This window comes from Rutidosis leptorrhynchoides, unplaced genomic scaffold (genome assembly GCF_046630445.1).
Source record: "Rutidosis leptorrhynchoides isolate AG116_Rl617_1_P2 unplaced genomic scaffold, CSIRO_AGI_Rlap_v1 contig103, whole genome shotgun sequence".
Classification (NCBI taxonomy): domain Eukaryota; kingdom Viridiplantae; phylum Streptophyta; class Magnoliopsida; order Asterales; family Asteraceae; genus Rutidosis; species Rutidosis leptorrhynchoides.
Window position 1 is genome coordinate 70,608 of NW_027266359.1, and position 15,765 is coordinate 86,372.

The 15,765-nt window shown below is 36.1% G+C and overlaps 1 protein-coding gene across 1 annotated transcript; it reads right to left on the reverse strand.

The window, feature by feature from the left end:
- Nucleotides 1-12,213: 12,213 nt before the first annotated feature.
- Nucleotides 12,214-14,133, reverse strand: LOC139881003 (B3 domain-containing transcription factor VRN1). Its single transcript, XM_071865545.1, has 5 exons — nt 14,071-14,133; nt 13,113-13,569; nt 12,882-12,935; nt 12,590-12,795; nt 12,214-12,483 (listed from the first exon to the last, which is right to left on the reverse strand). The coding sequence occupies exons 1-5, from the start codon at nt 14,131-14,133 to the stop codon at nt 12,214-12,216; spliced, it is 1,050 nt and encodes a 349-aa protein (XP_071721646.1).
- Between the last annotated feature and the right edge of the window lie 1,632 nt (nt 14,134-15,765).

Sequence of the window (15,765 nt, forward strand, 5' to 3'; positions counted from 1 at the left end):
TATTAAGACAAAATGAAGCTGATTATGGAATGCCAAGCAATTTTTCTAGGAGGCTTGATGAAACAAAGGGAATCGAGAATCAAACAATAAGGTGAGAAATTTCGAGAGAGCATTTTTAAACTGAGACGATATTAATGGTGGAGAGGAAATTTAGTTTTGAAACACGAAGATTGGCTGGAAATCTGACCTGATTTCTGCCATTTCACAAGAAAGGGCATAAAAAGTAAATAAATGGTTGACTAAGGGTGACCATTTTGATCCAACTTAAAATAACTCACACAAATGGTTAAGTTTTATGCCTTAAAAGCAAACCTTGCCGACCAAGTATTCAGCATGGACAGGAAATTGTTTTTTTGGGGCCATAACATGTCCTTTTCGTTCATAATCTATTGTTAATGTCATATTTTATGCCTCAAAAGCAAACCTTGCGGACCAAGTATTCAGCATGGGCAGGAAATTGCTTTTTTGGGGCCACAACATGTCCTTTTCGTTCATAATCTATTGCTAATGTCATATTCTAGAAAAGTAAAAATTAGCAACTAAGAGTGTCACGTCACTGGGTACAAATCAGCAAAGACTAAAGGAAGCAACATTCTAACATATAACTCAAATTAAAAACAGGGGATCAGCAGAGGAAGCAATTACCTGCTGTAAATTGGCTGTACACAGGCTGAAGAAAGCAGACGAATGCTGTAAAGGAAAAGAGAGTGAAAACAGCAAAATTCAGCATCTCAAGAACAAATAATGTACAGGCATACAACAAAAGCAAATGCGAAAAGGGAATCACCTCCTTTATAATCAACGAAGGGAAGGTCAAGGAGGTGAAAAAGCGGAGTCCTACACCCAAAAATTGAAGTCAGGAAAATGAATACCGCGCTGGAGAAGAACACACACTTCATAATCGAGCAAGTGAAGCTCAAAAAAGTAAAGGAGAAAAAATTGGTGTCGCCCGAAACCTGCCCAAATTTCAATGGAAGGTGCTTGGGTAGATGAAGAGTCAGTAATTTTCAATCGATTTCTTTAGGATGTTTTTGAAATCCACTCTCAACTTTTAGTTAGTTAATTGCTATTGCCTTTCATTGTTTCTTTTTTCAGTCATTGCCTTTCAAATTCACTCTCAACCCTAAATGTGGCGACACAAACCTGATGGGTGAGAGAACGACGGTCGAAGATCGGCCGGCCGAGGTCAAACAGAGACGACGATAACCTCAGGAAGGCCTAATCAAAAATAGAGGAATCGGGTCAAGGACAAATAAAAGAGAAGCATAGCAAAAAATGTAGGAACTCAAACCTGGCGGTCGAGAGAGACGGCGGTCGGAGATCGGGCGGCGGCGGTCAGACAGAGCTCGGCGGTAGGCGGCGAAAATGGAGTGTAAGCAGGGAGAAGGCAGTCAGACGAGGGAAATGAGTGAGGAAGACGCTGTAGAAAGGTGTAAAGGGACTGAGCAAAGGCAATTACTGCATGAGATCGAGAGCACAATAAGATGAGTAAGCCCAAGAAACAGATGGCCAAGATCGCGCAAAAGAAGAGATCGTGTGGTGGGGGTTTGAAAGCTGTTCATTCACTGTTGGTTCTCCATCGTGCGGAATTGATTGAGGATTGAATGGATCAAAGGGCTGAAATTCAATAATTGTAGGGAGACTATTCATCACTGCCACCTAAAATTAGTAGTTACATGGTGGCAATCTATATTAAGTTGGAGACTTAAAATTAGGGATGTACATTATACGGTTCAAATCGAAAAATCAAATCAAATCGAATGGTTTGGTCCGGTTTAATTTGGTTTCAAAGCAAAATAGTTTGTATTTTAATTTGAACCAAACCAAATCCTTTTAGTAATAGTTTGGTTTGATTTCAAATGTTTTGGTTTGGTTCAAACCGAATAAGACTAACATAGTCAATCAAAATTTATAATACATTAATATATTGATCTCATTAATTAATGCATCTCATTTTTATTATTTGAAAAGTAATAAAAAACTATTTTATTATGTTGTGAACCCAAAATATTTTATGACGCTTTATTATTTTTAGCCTTTATTGTAAAGATTTGATAATAATTTATTTCGTAAGCTATTTTTTTTATTTTGATGTTGGTTTCAATTTCTATTATCTAAATGTATGGATGTTAACTGCGTATTGATAACTTATTTTAGTAACTTTATTTTATTAATAGAGATTATTAAATTTTATATTAAAAAAATTGGTTTGAATCAAACCAAACCGAATCAAACCATTTTTATTAGTTTGGTTTGATTTGGTTAAAAAAAACAGTTCAATTTGGTTTGAAAAATCTTAAACCGTTTTGATTACGGTTCAGTTTGGTTTAATATCCAAACCGAAAAAAATGGGGAAAACAACATTGGAACCCTTGACCTACGGAATTGATGTCGCGCACTAAACCAACAAGCTACATCTAACAACTAAACTTTATATGCAAATTTTTAATTTATTTCAAAGCACCGGGGGCAACTGCCCGCCCTTGCCCCTTAATAGATCCGCCCCTGGTATCGCCTTGACAATGTGATTTCAGGCGAGGCGATATGGACAATGCAGCCAATGTTTCAATGAATCACTTTTGTTTGCTAGTTTTATTATCCTATCCACCTAATTTACCATTTGGTCAGTTTCCCAAACCAAACATCACAATCGTTACTCCTATTACTATGGAGGGGCTATATTGGATAAAAATTACTCCTGTTACTATAGAGGGGCTATATTGGATAAAAAAACCCGTAAAAAGCATAATCTTTCCCTTTTAATTGTCATAATAGTCAACTATGTATGCACTTATGTGAATGTAGAGGGTAAAAAATAATTAAATTTCACATGGATTCATTTCATACAATAATAATTCGAGCGTGTTCAGGTCACATGTGGTTGATGAAACTGGTTCGAATTTGATTCATGAAAATAAATGAATTCGAGATATTCCGGTTTGGTTTTCGGTTTAAATAGCTTGAACCGGGCTCACTATAATATCTTATATATAATAGCGAGATTTTTTCAATTTTAAATCTGTTCCAAATGTAAGTTCAATTGTAATTCAATTGCAAATTTTATTGTCAAATAAATATTCGATACATGGCGTTTTATTAACGAATAGTAATTTGACACATGTATTAAGAACTTTGAGTTTAATTAAAAATTAAATAATAATTTTAAGTCAACATAATAATAACATAATGATTCCTAAGCTACTTGGGAGTGCCATTAATATCTACTAAGCTAAAGAAGGAACATTGTGTGGTGCTTGTTGAGGTTGTCAATGCTTGTTTGAGTGGATGGACAGTTAAGAATCTATCTTATGTTGGTAGATTAGCATTGGTGAATTATGTTTTGAGAAATCTTCAGGTCTTCTGATGCCTTACATTTATTTTACCAAAAGCCATTACTAAAATGATTGATATGAAATGTCGGTCCTTCCTTTAGACGGGGTCTGATGATTCAAGGAAAATTTTGGTGGCATGGACGACTGTATGTAAACCGAAAAAGGAGGGAGGACTAGGAGTGTTTGATCTAGTGGTATGGAATCGGGTTGCTGTCAGCGAACAGGTTTGGTCTATTCTAATGATGAAAACTTCACTATGGGCTAGGTGGATTACAGAGACTAAATTACGAAGACTGTCTTTTGGGGCATCCGAAAACCTCTTGATTATAGTGCAGCTTGGGGGAATTCATTAGACCTCCGAACTGAGTTGAAGAAGTTTTATAGATATGAGTTGGATTGGAATGTAATGCTTTATTTTGGTTTGACCCTTGGCTACCGAATGGGGCATTGTGTGATCAATTCTCGATGATCAAGTTTTCAGATGCAGATATTGCTAGAGAATTTAAGGTGCATCAAGTTTATACTGATGGATATTGGATACTTCATGTGCTTATTAGTGCGGATATTTCTGAAGTATGGGATCGAGTGCAAAGAGTTCAAGTTTCTACATTACCTGACAAGATAACTTGGACAGCTAATAGCACGGGTAAGTTTACTATTTCCTCTGCCTATGATGTGTTACGTATTAAATCTTTACCTGTAAGATGGGTGAGACTGTTGTGGGGAAGGGGGCCAAGTCCTAGACACAGTTTTATATGTTGGTTGGCAATTTTGAATCAGCTGGTAGTTAAGGCAATGATTTGTAGATGAGGGTTATGTGCTGATAATTTGTGTCCTTATTGTGGTGTTATGACTGAAACAAGAGACTATTTATTTTTTCAATGCTCATTCTCATCCTTGTTTTGGAATGGTGTTATGAGGCATGTGCGAGTTACGAGACTAGCGAAGCCATGCGAATTGAATTAGTGGTGCCGTAAGGCAGGGACAAGTCACAACTTGTTGTTTTACGACGTCATGTATTATGTGCTACAGTTTACTACATTTGAAAAGCAAGGAATGGTTGTGTTTTTGGGACTGTGCCGATCAGTTCTACTAGAGTGGTTGCAAACATAAGGGAGTCGGTGTTATGCTTCTCTTCTTGTGTTACAAATAGAAGTTTTGATAAATTGATAGAGAATTGGTGCATTGTATAATGTGGTGTTTTTTATAGAGATATATTGAGTTGTTCTTTGTATACTTTGTTTCCGGCGGTTTGCCTTTGGTAAATAAAATCACTTCTTATCAAAAAAAAATATATAATGATTCCAAATAAAATTCTACCAATTACTTATTCCTAATCATATGAGATTTCTATTCACTTTGCATCACGAGTATATATATAACTATATACACCATACTAAATTTACACCAGTACAAACAAAAATTTTCCGTATGATTTTACTATTAGCAAAAGTTTCTCTTCGTTCGGTAAGGTTTTTTTTTCAAACGAGATTAATATATATCTTAATTTGTTATTTTATAAGAACAATGTCAGGGGGCTTTATTTTGATGCCAGCAAGCCACGATACATGTGTTTCTATCCTTCATGCTCCCAAATAAGTCTAAATATTATTGTAAGTAGCAACTTATCACAATTCAATATGGATTCGTAGTGATATCGTTTTACATATTGACTATTGTTTTGTTGTTATTTAAGTTAGTTTATTTTTTTTTTAAATTCAAATTTTTATCTTGATCTTTTGATTATATATAGTTTTATTGTAGGATGGCATCAAAATATTCTCAAATCGAATCGATGATGTTTGTCACTGCATCTACCAACAAACTTACAAGAAATAGAAATCAATACAAATTGACCTGTTTGTCAAGTACTATAGTTGAAAAAATTTCGGATGAAGGGATATCAAAATTTGCTTTTAATTTTGTGAGATTTGATTCAATTTTGAATAAAAAGAATGAATCGTTTATAATTGGTAAGTTTACTTTTTAACTTTTATATTTAATTTTCTTTATTTATGCTTCTCTTAAAAGTACAGATATTATTGGGCATGTCATGGAGAATGAAAAAATAATAAAAATAGTCAAGCCAAACAAGATAATGAAATTATTTAACTTTATTCTTGAGGATTTGGAGTAAGTTTTTTTTATCATATTTATGTTATAAACTTAATTATCTCAGTGATCTAATTGAATTTTATTTATTATGATTTTTTATTTTTAAATATTAACTAATTTTTTTGCTATACAAGAAAAAAGAAAGACTATATAATGATTAGGAAATTCATAAAAATTAGAGGATTGAAGATACAGGTCTTAGTTGGATGGATTGAGAAAAATGTTCAAATCCTTTGTACATATGGGATTGAGCGTAAGTTTTTTTAGCTACGTTATATTGTATATTATGTCGAGTATGATTGTAATTGACAACCATTGTAGAAAAATTCAAAGGCTTTATCTATTTTGGAGTATTGGCAATACACAATGAAATTGAATCCTACTTTAGGAACAAAAAATATTTAATCGATCAATATAAATCTTTAACCGTTAATCCTATTTTGTTACTAGATTGCAAAGCTTTTATTACCTGCCCTTCAAGTAAGAAATCTCATAAGGTCATAAATATTTGCAATTTTGAGTTAGTGTTTGTATAGAGACCAAAATACAAGAGAAATATAATTATAAAGTAACATATGATTCTTAATTAAAGAGTAATGTTTTGGATAGTGACTTAATGTAGTGATTAATGTAGTGAATTCATTAAACGATGACATATGACGTAAAATATCTTGAATTTTGATTTTATTTCCTTAAATTCAAAATAAAAGTAATTAAAATATTATATTTAGTGACACGTGTCACCACATTATGAGTCACTATATTAGTCACTATATTAAGTCACTATTCCTAGCATTATTCTTAATTAAAACAGACTTGATTAAGAAAAATATTCTTAATATCAAATTTATGGATGTCATCATGATATATTAATCGTGTACTTTGCACAAAATTTTAATACAGATATTATCATAAATTTCAATACGATGTTAAAATTTCTCCATGCACATAATTTATTATGTTTGATAGAAAAATTTAATCGAAACAAATAAATTTTTTTTATTTTTTGATCTATAAATTAAACAATTTTAAAAGAGTAAATCTCTACGTCTAACGGACGGATCCCTCTGACTAGTTTATAACAAATTTGATATAATGTTTGTCCACAATTTAGTTACAATTATACTAATTAGAACGAAATTATAACTAGAGTTAGATTTTTATGCGCTAACTAATCATGTGATAGGTCAGTATTCTAATTTTCTTTATTAAAATATATTCGTAATCTAGAATTTTGAGTTTAATTAGGTTTCAAATTACAATTTTAAGTTTATGATATTATTTTTCCTATTCCAATTAAAAAATCAAAACACAATAAAATATATTCCTAATAAAATTTTAATACACTATATTTTTTCTAATTTTTTTATTTAACAATTTTTTCTAATTAAGATCCATTATATTTTTTTTCCTATTCCTAATTAAAACGGGCACATCTTCTTTTTTCCCTATTCAAACGGGCATATTGTTAAAAAAAAAATTATTCCTAATCAAATTAAAATATATATTATTTTTTTCAAATTTTTTATTAAACTATTATTCTTAATAAAAATTCGCTATAATTTTTTTTCTATTATTAATTAAAACGGACATATCTTATTTTTCAAACAAAATAAATTTTTAATTTTAATTGGATTGTATATTTTGAAATGAAATTAAAATAATTATAATTGATTTAAAGTTAATATAATTTTCTTTTGATATAATATTTAACATAAATTTAATAATGTTTAATGTAAATAATTATTATATAATTTTTTATAATATATATTTAAATTATTTATTTTTAAAGGTACAGAGTTTCCGTCCAACGGACGGGTCCAATGACTAGTTAGCATAAATCAATCGAAACCAATCAATTGATTCTCCGTCAATCCCAAATTCTGATTTTTGAAATAAACTTGGATAAGAAATATTATTGGTTCGGTTTGATTTCGTTAAAACTCCACCTGTAACCGAACTCCTCGGTCTATCTGTATCTATGCTACTAAATGAGGACAATGTGTAGAAAGGCCCATTAGCCCAACTCAATGGGCTTGTAACGTGGCCTTTATATACAAGAAATTTCCTAAAATCAAAATAGGAAACGATCAAAATAGGACATTTCCTGATAGATAAATATCAGGTCAGTGAAAAAAGAAATAAAACGTCTTCGCTCTCTTCGACTCTTTTTTTCGTCTTTGGTTTTCAAGAATCGAAGAAAAAGATTTTACGATGGTGGGTGTTGTTCATCCTGGGAATTCGATGTTAGGCAGTGGAAAGATCGTCTCTACTGAATCAAATTCTTTCCAGACCTATTGGTTACAATGTTCGTATTTGTTCATCGCGGAACAAGAATGCCTCCGTCACGGCCAAGAAAATCAACAAGGCCGCCGCCTCTGGTAATGAAAATAAGGGTAGATTTCAATGAAAAAGACTAATAGAGGTTTCGGTACAGATTCTTCTCTTAGGAACAAGAAAGCCATGGCCTCTATAACCGAGAAAGCCAAATCGGTATTCCAAGAAAACAACAACAAACTAATCAAGCCTATGTCTCGAAAGAAGATAATTGCTCATATGCCCAACACTTTGCTCAAAAAAATTCAATTTTGGAAAAACCAGTACTATATCAAGACTTGTCCAAGAAAAGGAAAGGAAAACAGAGGACGATGATCTTAAGGTTTGTGAGAAAGCACCCAACAAGAAGAGGAGGAGCATAATCGTAATTTCTCCTCCCAACTTTGATGACCTCAAATCGAAATCAACGTGTCCATCAGTTGGCAATCGAATAGCTAAGCGTAAGGAAGCAGTCGACAAGCAACGAGAAGCGGAAACTCATCGGTAGGGATCATGGAGATGGAAGTATTTTCGGCCTTGCTCAATGAGTTACAAATTATAAGGGTTTATATACAACTTGCGGGAGGGGCTCTAACTTATGCCTAAATGTTTCATTGCACTAGATTAATTACACGGTATATTGAAAAAGCTTTCGGCCGGCATGAGTCCGGCCACAAGCAGCTTGTCCGAACCACAAGTTCGGCCCACAGGAGTCAGTCGGTCTAGTCCGACTGATCGAGCAAGAGTCCTAAAAAGAAGCAAGCTCTACTGGCTGATTTCTTAGACTTAGAGATATTCTCCATTAAAGAGACTACCATGTATAAAAGATCACAGGAAACGAGATTCCTCGATCAATAGGACTTCATTCTATATAGTCCCTCTTAAGGGAAAACCCTAGAGACATCTCAAAAGCTCTTTCGTATTCACAGAGAAACAACACCAAAGTGTTCATACAAACTTCTCACATGAGAGAAGTTTATTCACCTCTATTTGGCAGCTATGCATCACTTGGCCCCACCTGTGTGGTGAGCCTTGATTGTCCCGTAATAGACCCTAGACGCACAAACGTAGTTGTCACCCCCTATTGTTATATTCTATTTGAAGGTTCCGATCGTGTCGACAACTCTACAATGACCCTTCTGTCACCGTGATCTTTTGTCACAACATTGGCGCCGACCGTGGGGAAGCGTCTAAAAGCCGTTTTTCCCCTACCTTCTATCTTACCGGTATCATCGAAACGCACCTGTTGAAGAATGGCATTCTTAGAGGCCATAGACCACGAGGAAACCAACTCCCGTGAAACCAATCCCTCAGAACCTACCGAAGAGGGAAGGACTGTTGACCATCTCCTCGAAGTGGCTCCTATAAGGCAACCGGATCCACCCTCTGGCACCAGACTGCCTCGAGGTCGTCAACAGGCCTCCTACTATCGCCATCGGCCATCAAAGAGCGGCGACCGCCCAAAATACCGACAGAACTACGATCGATTACCCTCCCAGGGTGGTCTCCGAGGCCCATGCGACCTGAGTATAGGGAAACCCGGTCAAGGGACGGCTTCTACAACCAGCCGCCAGTTACGGAAGCCTTGACCATCCCTTCGAACATTCAAGGGACTTCGAAGTCGTATTGTGAGTACCATAGGGAGTACGACCATATCACATTGGAGATCGGCCAGCTAAAGAAGGAGATTGGGGACCTCATCTTGTGGGGAGCTCCTCAACCATCTGGCTCGACAACCGAAAATGACCAGGACGATCATTCCGATGCCATTGTGCCCTCGCGCTACGCTTATACGATCTTTCAAGAGCCCGACCGTCAGGAGAATAGTCCCCTGCCAAATATGTGCGAAGTTCCCATCTCCTTCTCTGACGAGGATATGTGCGGGGTCGACCAGCAGCATGCCGACCCCCTGGTAATTTTTGTTCAGATAGCTGGAGCGCTGGTTAAAGGAATCCTGGTGGATGATGGAAGCGGGGTCAATATCCTATATTACTCCGCGTTCTTAGTCCTAGGGTTCCGAAAGGAGAATCTCACCCCACCCTCAGGGGTAATCTATGCAGCCAAACCATCTGAACCTCCGGTGATAGGATTTATCTGACTCCCAATCACCTTGGGGCACGACGACCGGCGGATGACAAAGGGAGTCGCCTCGGTGGTCATGGAAGGACGACAGGTTATAAAGCGATCCTTGGAAGAGATGGAATTGCGATCTTTAGAGGAGTGGCATCTTTTCTACATCAGGTGATGAAGTTTTCGACTCCCAATGACATAAGATACGTCAAAGGAGACCAGGAAGCAGCCCGTAGCTGCTACTGTACTACCCTCTGGACGATGGAAGACCACCGAACTCTCAGGTGATATGATCAAGGGGTGAAACCCTAAGATCTCCGTCGTCCCAAGGCCTTCCTACAAGAAGATCCGAGGGTATATCACCCTCGGCCAGACCATACCGTCGCCATTGGCCCCAGAAAGACCTTTGGGAGGGCATGGGCCAACCGCTGCAGCCTAGAACCTCTTGTCGGAGGTTTTATTTTTGGTGCTGGAGGACACGCCACGGCACTCCCAGAGTGTCAATCAAGAGAGTGTTCGGGTCATGGACTTAGAAGACCTGAAGCCTTTTCCTAATCCGGAGCAGCATTTCGACCACCAACGGCGAGGGGTTCCAGGAGCCAAGGCGATGAGGCAGACACTGCTAGAACCAGGGACGGCACGTTTCCCCCTCCAGCTACCCAAGGCTCGTGGATCATCGGACGACCCCGTAACAACCAGGTAACCACCGACATGCCCATGCCAAACATATTGCATAATTATGAAAGCGAAAACAAGGTGGTGCACTACACCGAAAGAACAGAGAACCTGAGTGGCCCCTCTCGGCCCAAGCCGGCTGACGATGATCCACACGCCTTGGGTATGGCCAACGAAGACACGGCGACAAACCAAGAGGAAGTGTGCCTCAGTATGGCAAGAGAGCTATATGCAGCATCAATCGATGATCGAAGTGGTTAGAAGTATTGGCCGAAGCATCCAGTAGAAGACCCCAACGCGTTTAAAGAACCCGGATGGAATAGCTGAATAAGGACCTAAGGCCCAATTGCTTGTTTATTTTTTCAAATGTTTAAAAGAACTCTTTTTTCTTATAAAAAACAAAAACACCCAAAGTGTTGTGGTCTTTCATTTTTCAAAATAAATGCTTTTTCTTTCATGGCCATTCCTGATTTGAATAGGGGATGGAGTTACGGGGGCTGACGAGTGTCCCGTACGGGGGAAGGGAGGAAGCCTGTCTTAAGACGTACATAAGTTCTGGTTTGGGTTGATACGTCCGGGTAACGACAGCCCCCCGGAAAACCTCAGCCAGAACGGATGCGCAACTTTAAAGATGTGCATAAGTTTTGGTTCGCGTCGATACGTCCGGACAACGAAAGTTCTCCGGAAAACCTTGGCCAGGGCGGATGCACAAAAACAAAAATTGCACATAAGGACTTCTCGGACTGAGGCCAAGTTTTCTACCGAAAGGACAAATGCAAACGGGTTGCACATATGGACTTCTCGGAGTGAGGCCAAGTTCTCTACCGAAAGGACGGATGCACAAAGACTCAGGTTCGGCCCACAGAAGTCAGCCGGCCAAGCCCGACTGACCGAGGAAGAAAGCCCTAAAAGGAAGCAAGCCCTACCGGCTGATGTCCTGGACTTAGAGATATTCTCCATTAAGGAGACTGCCATGTATAGAAGATTACAGGGAATAAGATCCCTCGATCAGTGGGACTCCGTCCTATATAATCTCTCTTAAGGGAAAACTCTAGAGACATCTCTCAAGTTCTCTCGTATTCACAGAGAAACAACATCATTTTGACCTTTTGCTCACGCGTGTTCATACAAGCTTCTCGCACGAGAGAAGCTTATTCACCTCTATTCGGCAGCTACACATCACTCGGCCCCGGCCGTGTGGTGAGTCTTGTTGGTTCCGTATTAGACCGTAGAAGCACCCCTATTGTTCTATTCTATTTGCAGGTTTCGATCGTGCCGACGACTCTACAGTGACCCTTCCATCACTGTGATGTTTTTTGTCACAACACCCGGTAATTTCATTGTACTGCATATATTAATTAATGTACGTAGATTATATTTTAAAAATTCTTTGTTCTTCTTGATAGTTTTTGAATTGCTATGTATTTTGCAGCGATTGCCATTTGATATCTAAAATGTCAAAGACCAAATCATCAATTGTGCATTCAATAAGTAGTCCATGACCAACTCAAATTCCATCCATAAAGACAGAAGCCATGAATGAAGAGAGAAATAAAGAGTAAAACTTATATAAAAACACACAAGTCATAGATTTTAAAGTATAATCCAGACATGATCAGAAAACTATTTACAGCAGTTTGTCAAACCCAAGAAAACTCTCTGTACTAAAATCTTAAAACTAGTTGCTTCCATTTGGTTTATTTGATCAATTGCGGTTCAGTATCCCTACATTGTCGTGAACACGAAATGCAGTAACTTTGATCACCCATTCTCTTCCCCTTATCAGCTCAAAGACGCATACATCTCCTTCTGCCAAATTGTTCTCAACTGTAAAGTCATGCCAACCTGTGCTTAACTTTGCTCGGCCACCTCTATAAAGACATCGGACAGGCCACTGCTTTCCATCAGTCAACTGAAGCTTTATGAAACCCGAAACTGTACTTAGATACTTTTCAGCAAAGGTGGATGGCAAATACTGCATTGAAACGTAAAAAGAAACAAAAGGAAAATGTATGTTAAGGAAAATATGCAATTCAAGCAGAAAAAAATAGATATAGAAATGGAAACACAAAATTGCACACCATGATACATCCACGGTATAGATAAGATGGTCGGAGGACAACTCGGCAGAAAGGATTTGGAGGCTCAAAGGCTTTGGCAGAATTCATTGCTCGTTCTCTTTCTTCAGCTGTCACCGTTCTCTTTCGTGCTGCAGCACTTAAATAAAGTCTATGGCTCATATCTGCTTCTGTTTCATTTTCAGCAACAGGAGTCTTCTCAATCTCATCTGCAAATTATATTTATTGATATTAAAACAATTATCACTGACATATAAGACTAAAAGGGATCAAAAATAATATTGAAGTGACTCGCCATTTTCGAGTTTCTTCTTCTTCCGTCCTCTTTTTTTACTAACTTTAACTGTTTCTTGACCTGCACTGCCCAATTTCTTGTTATTCATCACATTTTTAAACTCAACTCCATTTAACTGAAACCCTAGATCAGATGTAGATTGATTTGCTGCCTGTGAACTGTTTAGATGCATGTTACCTTCACCAGTCCAGTTGATTGTGGGATTACTATTAACTTTACTAGCAGAACCACTAGACATTTGTGTGGCTGAAGAAGGGTTATAAGCTTTGCTGAGTGTGAAATGATTGACACGTTCAGCAAAAAGTTTGTTTTTCAAAGGTTCAGCTATATTGTGATAAGGGGTAGGAGGCAAGGAACTGGTTACGTCTTCGTCTTCCATTTCTTCGAATATACGACTATGTCTGCCATGGTTGGGATTTTCGATGGTATTCGAACGATAGTTTACCTCGGAAAAGGCCAGATTGAAAATGAAGACACAAAATGAAGAGTCCCCATCGTATCGGAAGACTAAGAGGTAACCAACACGGATAGAATGGCGCTGCAAGAATTGTAGTAAACCGTCAGTTAACCAGATTTTGTTGTCGACTTTTTGTAATCCGATACGCCAGACATGACCATCAGGGACCTTGAGAGTGACAGCAACGGATAGTTCGATTCTGTGCGCGTTGAGAAAATTTTCTGGGATCCTCTGGGAAAAAATAGAAAATTATGATCCATTAGTTAGAACTTTCAAGGAAAAAGAATCAACCATACTGCAGAGAAATTCTGAAAACCATGGGTTCTGGACAGAGATATGATCAAACGAGCTCCGTCACATACAATGAGAAGTTGACAACCCAAGCAATCAAGCAATTCTGAAAACTAGTTTCATGGATTCATTAATTAATGGGGTAAAAAAGTCAAGTCTCAAGCTCACACCCAACAATGCATTGCTTTACAAAATGTAAAATTTAACATTTCCATCATTATTATGAATAAGGCATATATATCCATCCATCCATCCATCTCTTAGCAATTATCTTCCAAACAGCAAAACTAAAAGAGAATTTTAGATTAACATTTTAATCAGTCTCACTCACTCTTTCATCTGTACACAATCTAAGATAACCCCACTAAAATTCTACAAAACCCATGAAATGAAACAAAGCAAAAGTCGATAATTTTGTGTATGAGAGTGAAGAAGGCATACCAATCTGCGGTCTTGAAAAGTGTTGGAGACAACGAGCTTATGGAATGAAGGACAAGGCGCCATGTTTCACTCAGACAAAAGGGTCTTCAGATCATAAATAAAGATTGAAACTTTGGGTCTTCAAGTGTTGAATTTGGTCTCAGCTCTCAGTTTTCAGATCTGGGTCTTCTCTCTCACTCTCTCTAAATTTTATGGGTTTTCTATTTTTTTTAGTCAGAATCAGAACACTAAAAAAAAGAAAGAAAATCGATAGAGAAGGAGAAAAAGACAGCAACTTTGACCTAAAAAGTTAAACGAGTCATGGTGGTGACTCGGTCACTCGTGAAATTTGTTTCAACTCAGCTTGGGTTGTCTTTATTGTTTGAGTTGTGTTAAAAGAAACGAGTTTTGGTGAGCCCACAGAAACAACAAAAACATCAGTGAGTGATGACTCAAATCCTATGCAACAACCAAAAGTACAACTAATCATTAGAAAATGAAATACAGGAAGCCAAATCTTTTTTTTTCCTTCAAAATAAAATCAGAATTTTCTTTTTTTCTTACACGTAGTCAAGTCGAATCTTCAATTTTAATGAAAGATATCTGACATATGTTTTAACCAATCGATTAAATCGATCATTGTGATTCGCATAAAATCAGAAATCTTGAGTGATACATTTAATTAAAAACTTTAATTGATTTATTTTTTTCAATTTAAAAGATTATGACTTATTTTTATTTTTTCAAAATGTTAATTTTGAGGCATATAGATATATTTTATTCTAAAAAGATCTATAAACTAGTAAGAGATTACAATAAAGGTTTGTATTAATCAAGCAATGAAATACTCTTTTCGTATATGAATAGATAGCATTTTTTAGATTTTTTTTGTCTTTAAATAATTGATGTTTTTAGAATATTATTATAAATTTTATATATTTATCATTTGTCCCTCTTTTCACGAACACATATAAAAAATATTGATTAAATAAAAAAGAAAAAAAATTATATATTTATTATTTGTCTCTCTTTTCACGAACACATAAAAATATATATATATATATATTAATTAAATAAGAAAGAAAAAAAAAATAAATGATAAAATATAGACTATTTTTATCTTGAAAGTTGTGTTTTTAATATGTGTAGTGACAAAAAAAACATCAACTAATACAAGACGGAAGGAGTATCTCATTACAGAACGTGATACATGATATTCGAAATCGATTTTTAATTGAATATATACAGAAAATGAATATATACTCCATTCGTATTAGAATAGATGTCGTTTTTAATGATTTTTTATCTTCAAATAATTATTTTATTTAGCATTCCAACATAATATTTTCATGTTTACCCCACCAATAACTCTCCATCCCACTAATAATTAACGGTCAATGATTATTTTAATAGAAAAAGATAAAGGATTAAATCGTAAAGGTAGAACAAATTATGCCTTTATATTAGTAATATTGTTAAGCGTGAAATCATGCAAAATGACATTCTAATACCGAAGTGGTACTATGTATTGTCACAAGTTCATTTTAAGTGTCGCATAATGAAAGTTGCGACGTTTAAAAAAATAATTAACCTGAAAAAAATTAAATGTATGTTTATTATTTATTATTCAAAAATCATATATATATTTATTCAAAATGGAGTATTTATTGAAATAAATGCTAGAATAAGACTAAAAAAAATAACTCAAATATAGAT

What these genes read in the sequence shown, in the direction of transcription:
- LOC139881003 (XM_071865545.1), bottom strand. Translation starts at nt 14,133, where the DNA reads ATGGCGCCTTGTCCTTCATTCCATAAGCTCGTTGTCTCCAACACTTTT. An exon ending in CTTTTCAAGACCGCAGATTG is followed by an intron (nt 13,570 to 14,070) that starts GTATGCCTTCTT and finishes ATTTTTTCCCAG; the next exon opens with AGGATCCCAGAAAATTTTCT. An exon ending in GAAGAAGAAACTCGAAAATG is followed by an intron (nt 12,796 to 12,881) that starts GCGAGTCACTTC and finishes TATAATTTGCAG; the next exon opens with ATGAGATTGAGAAGACTCCT.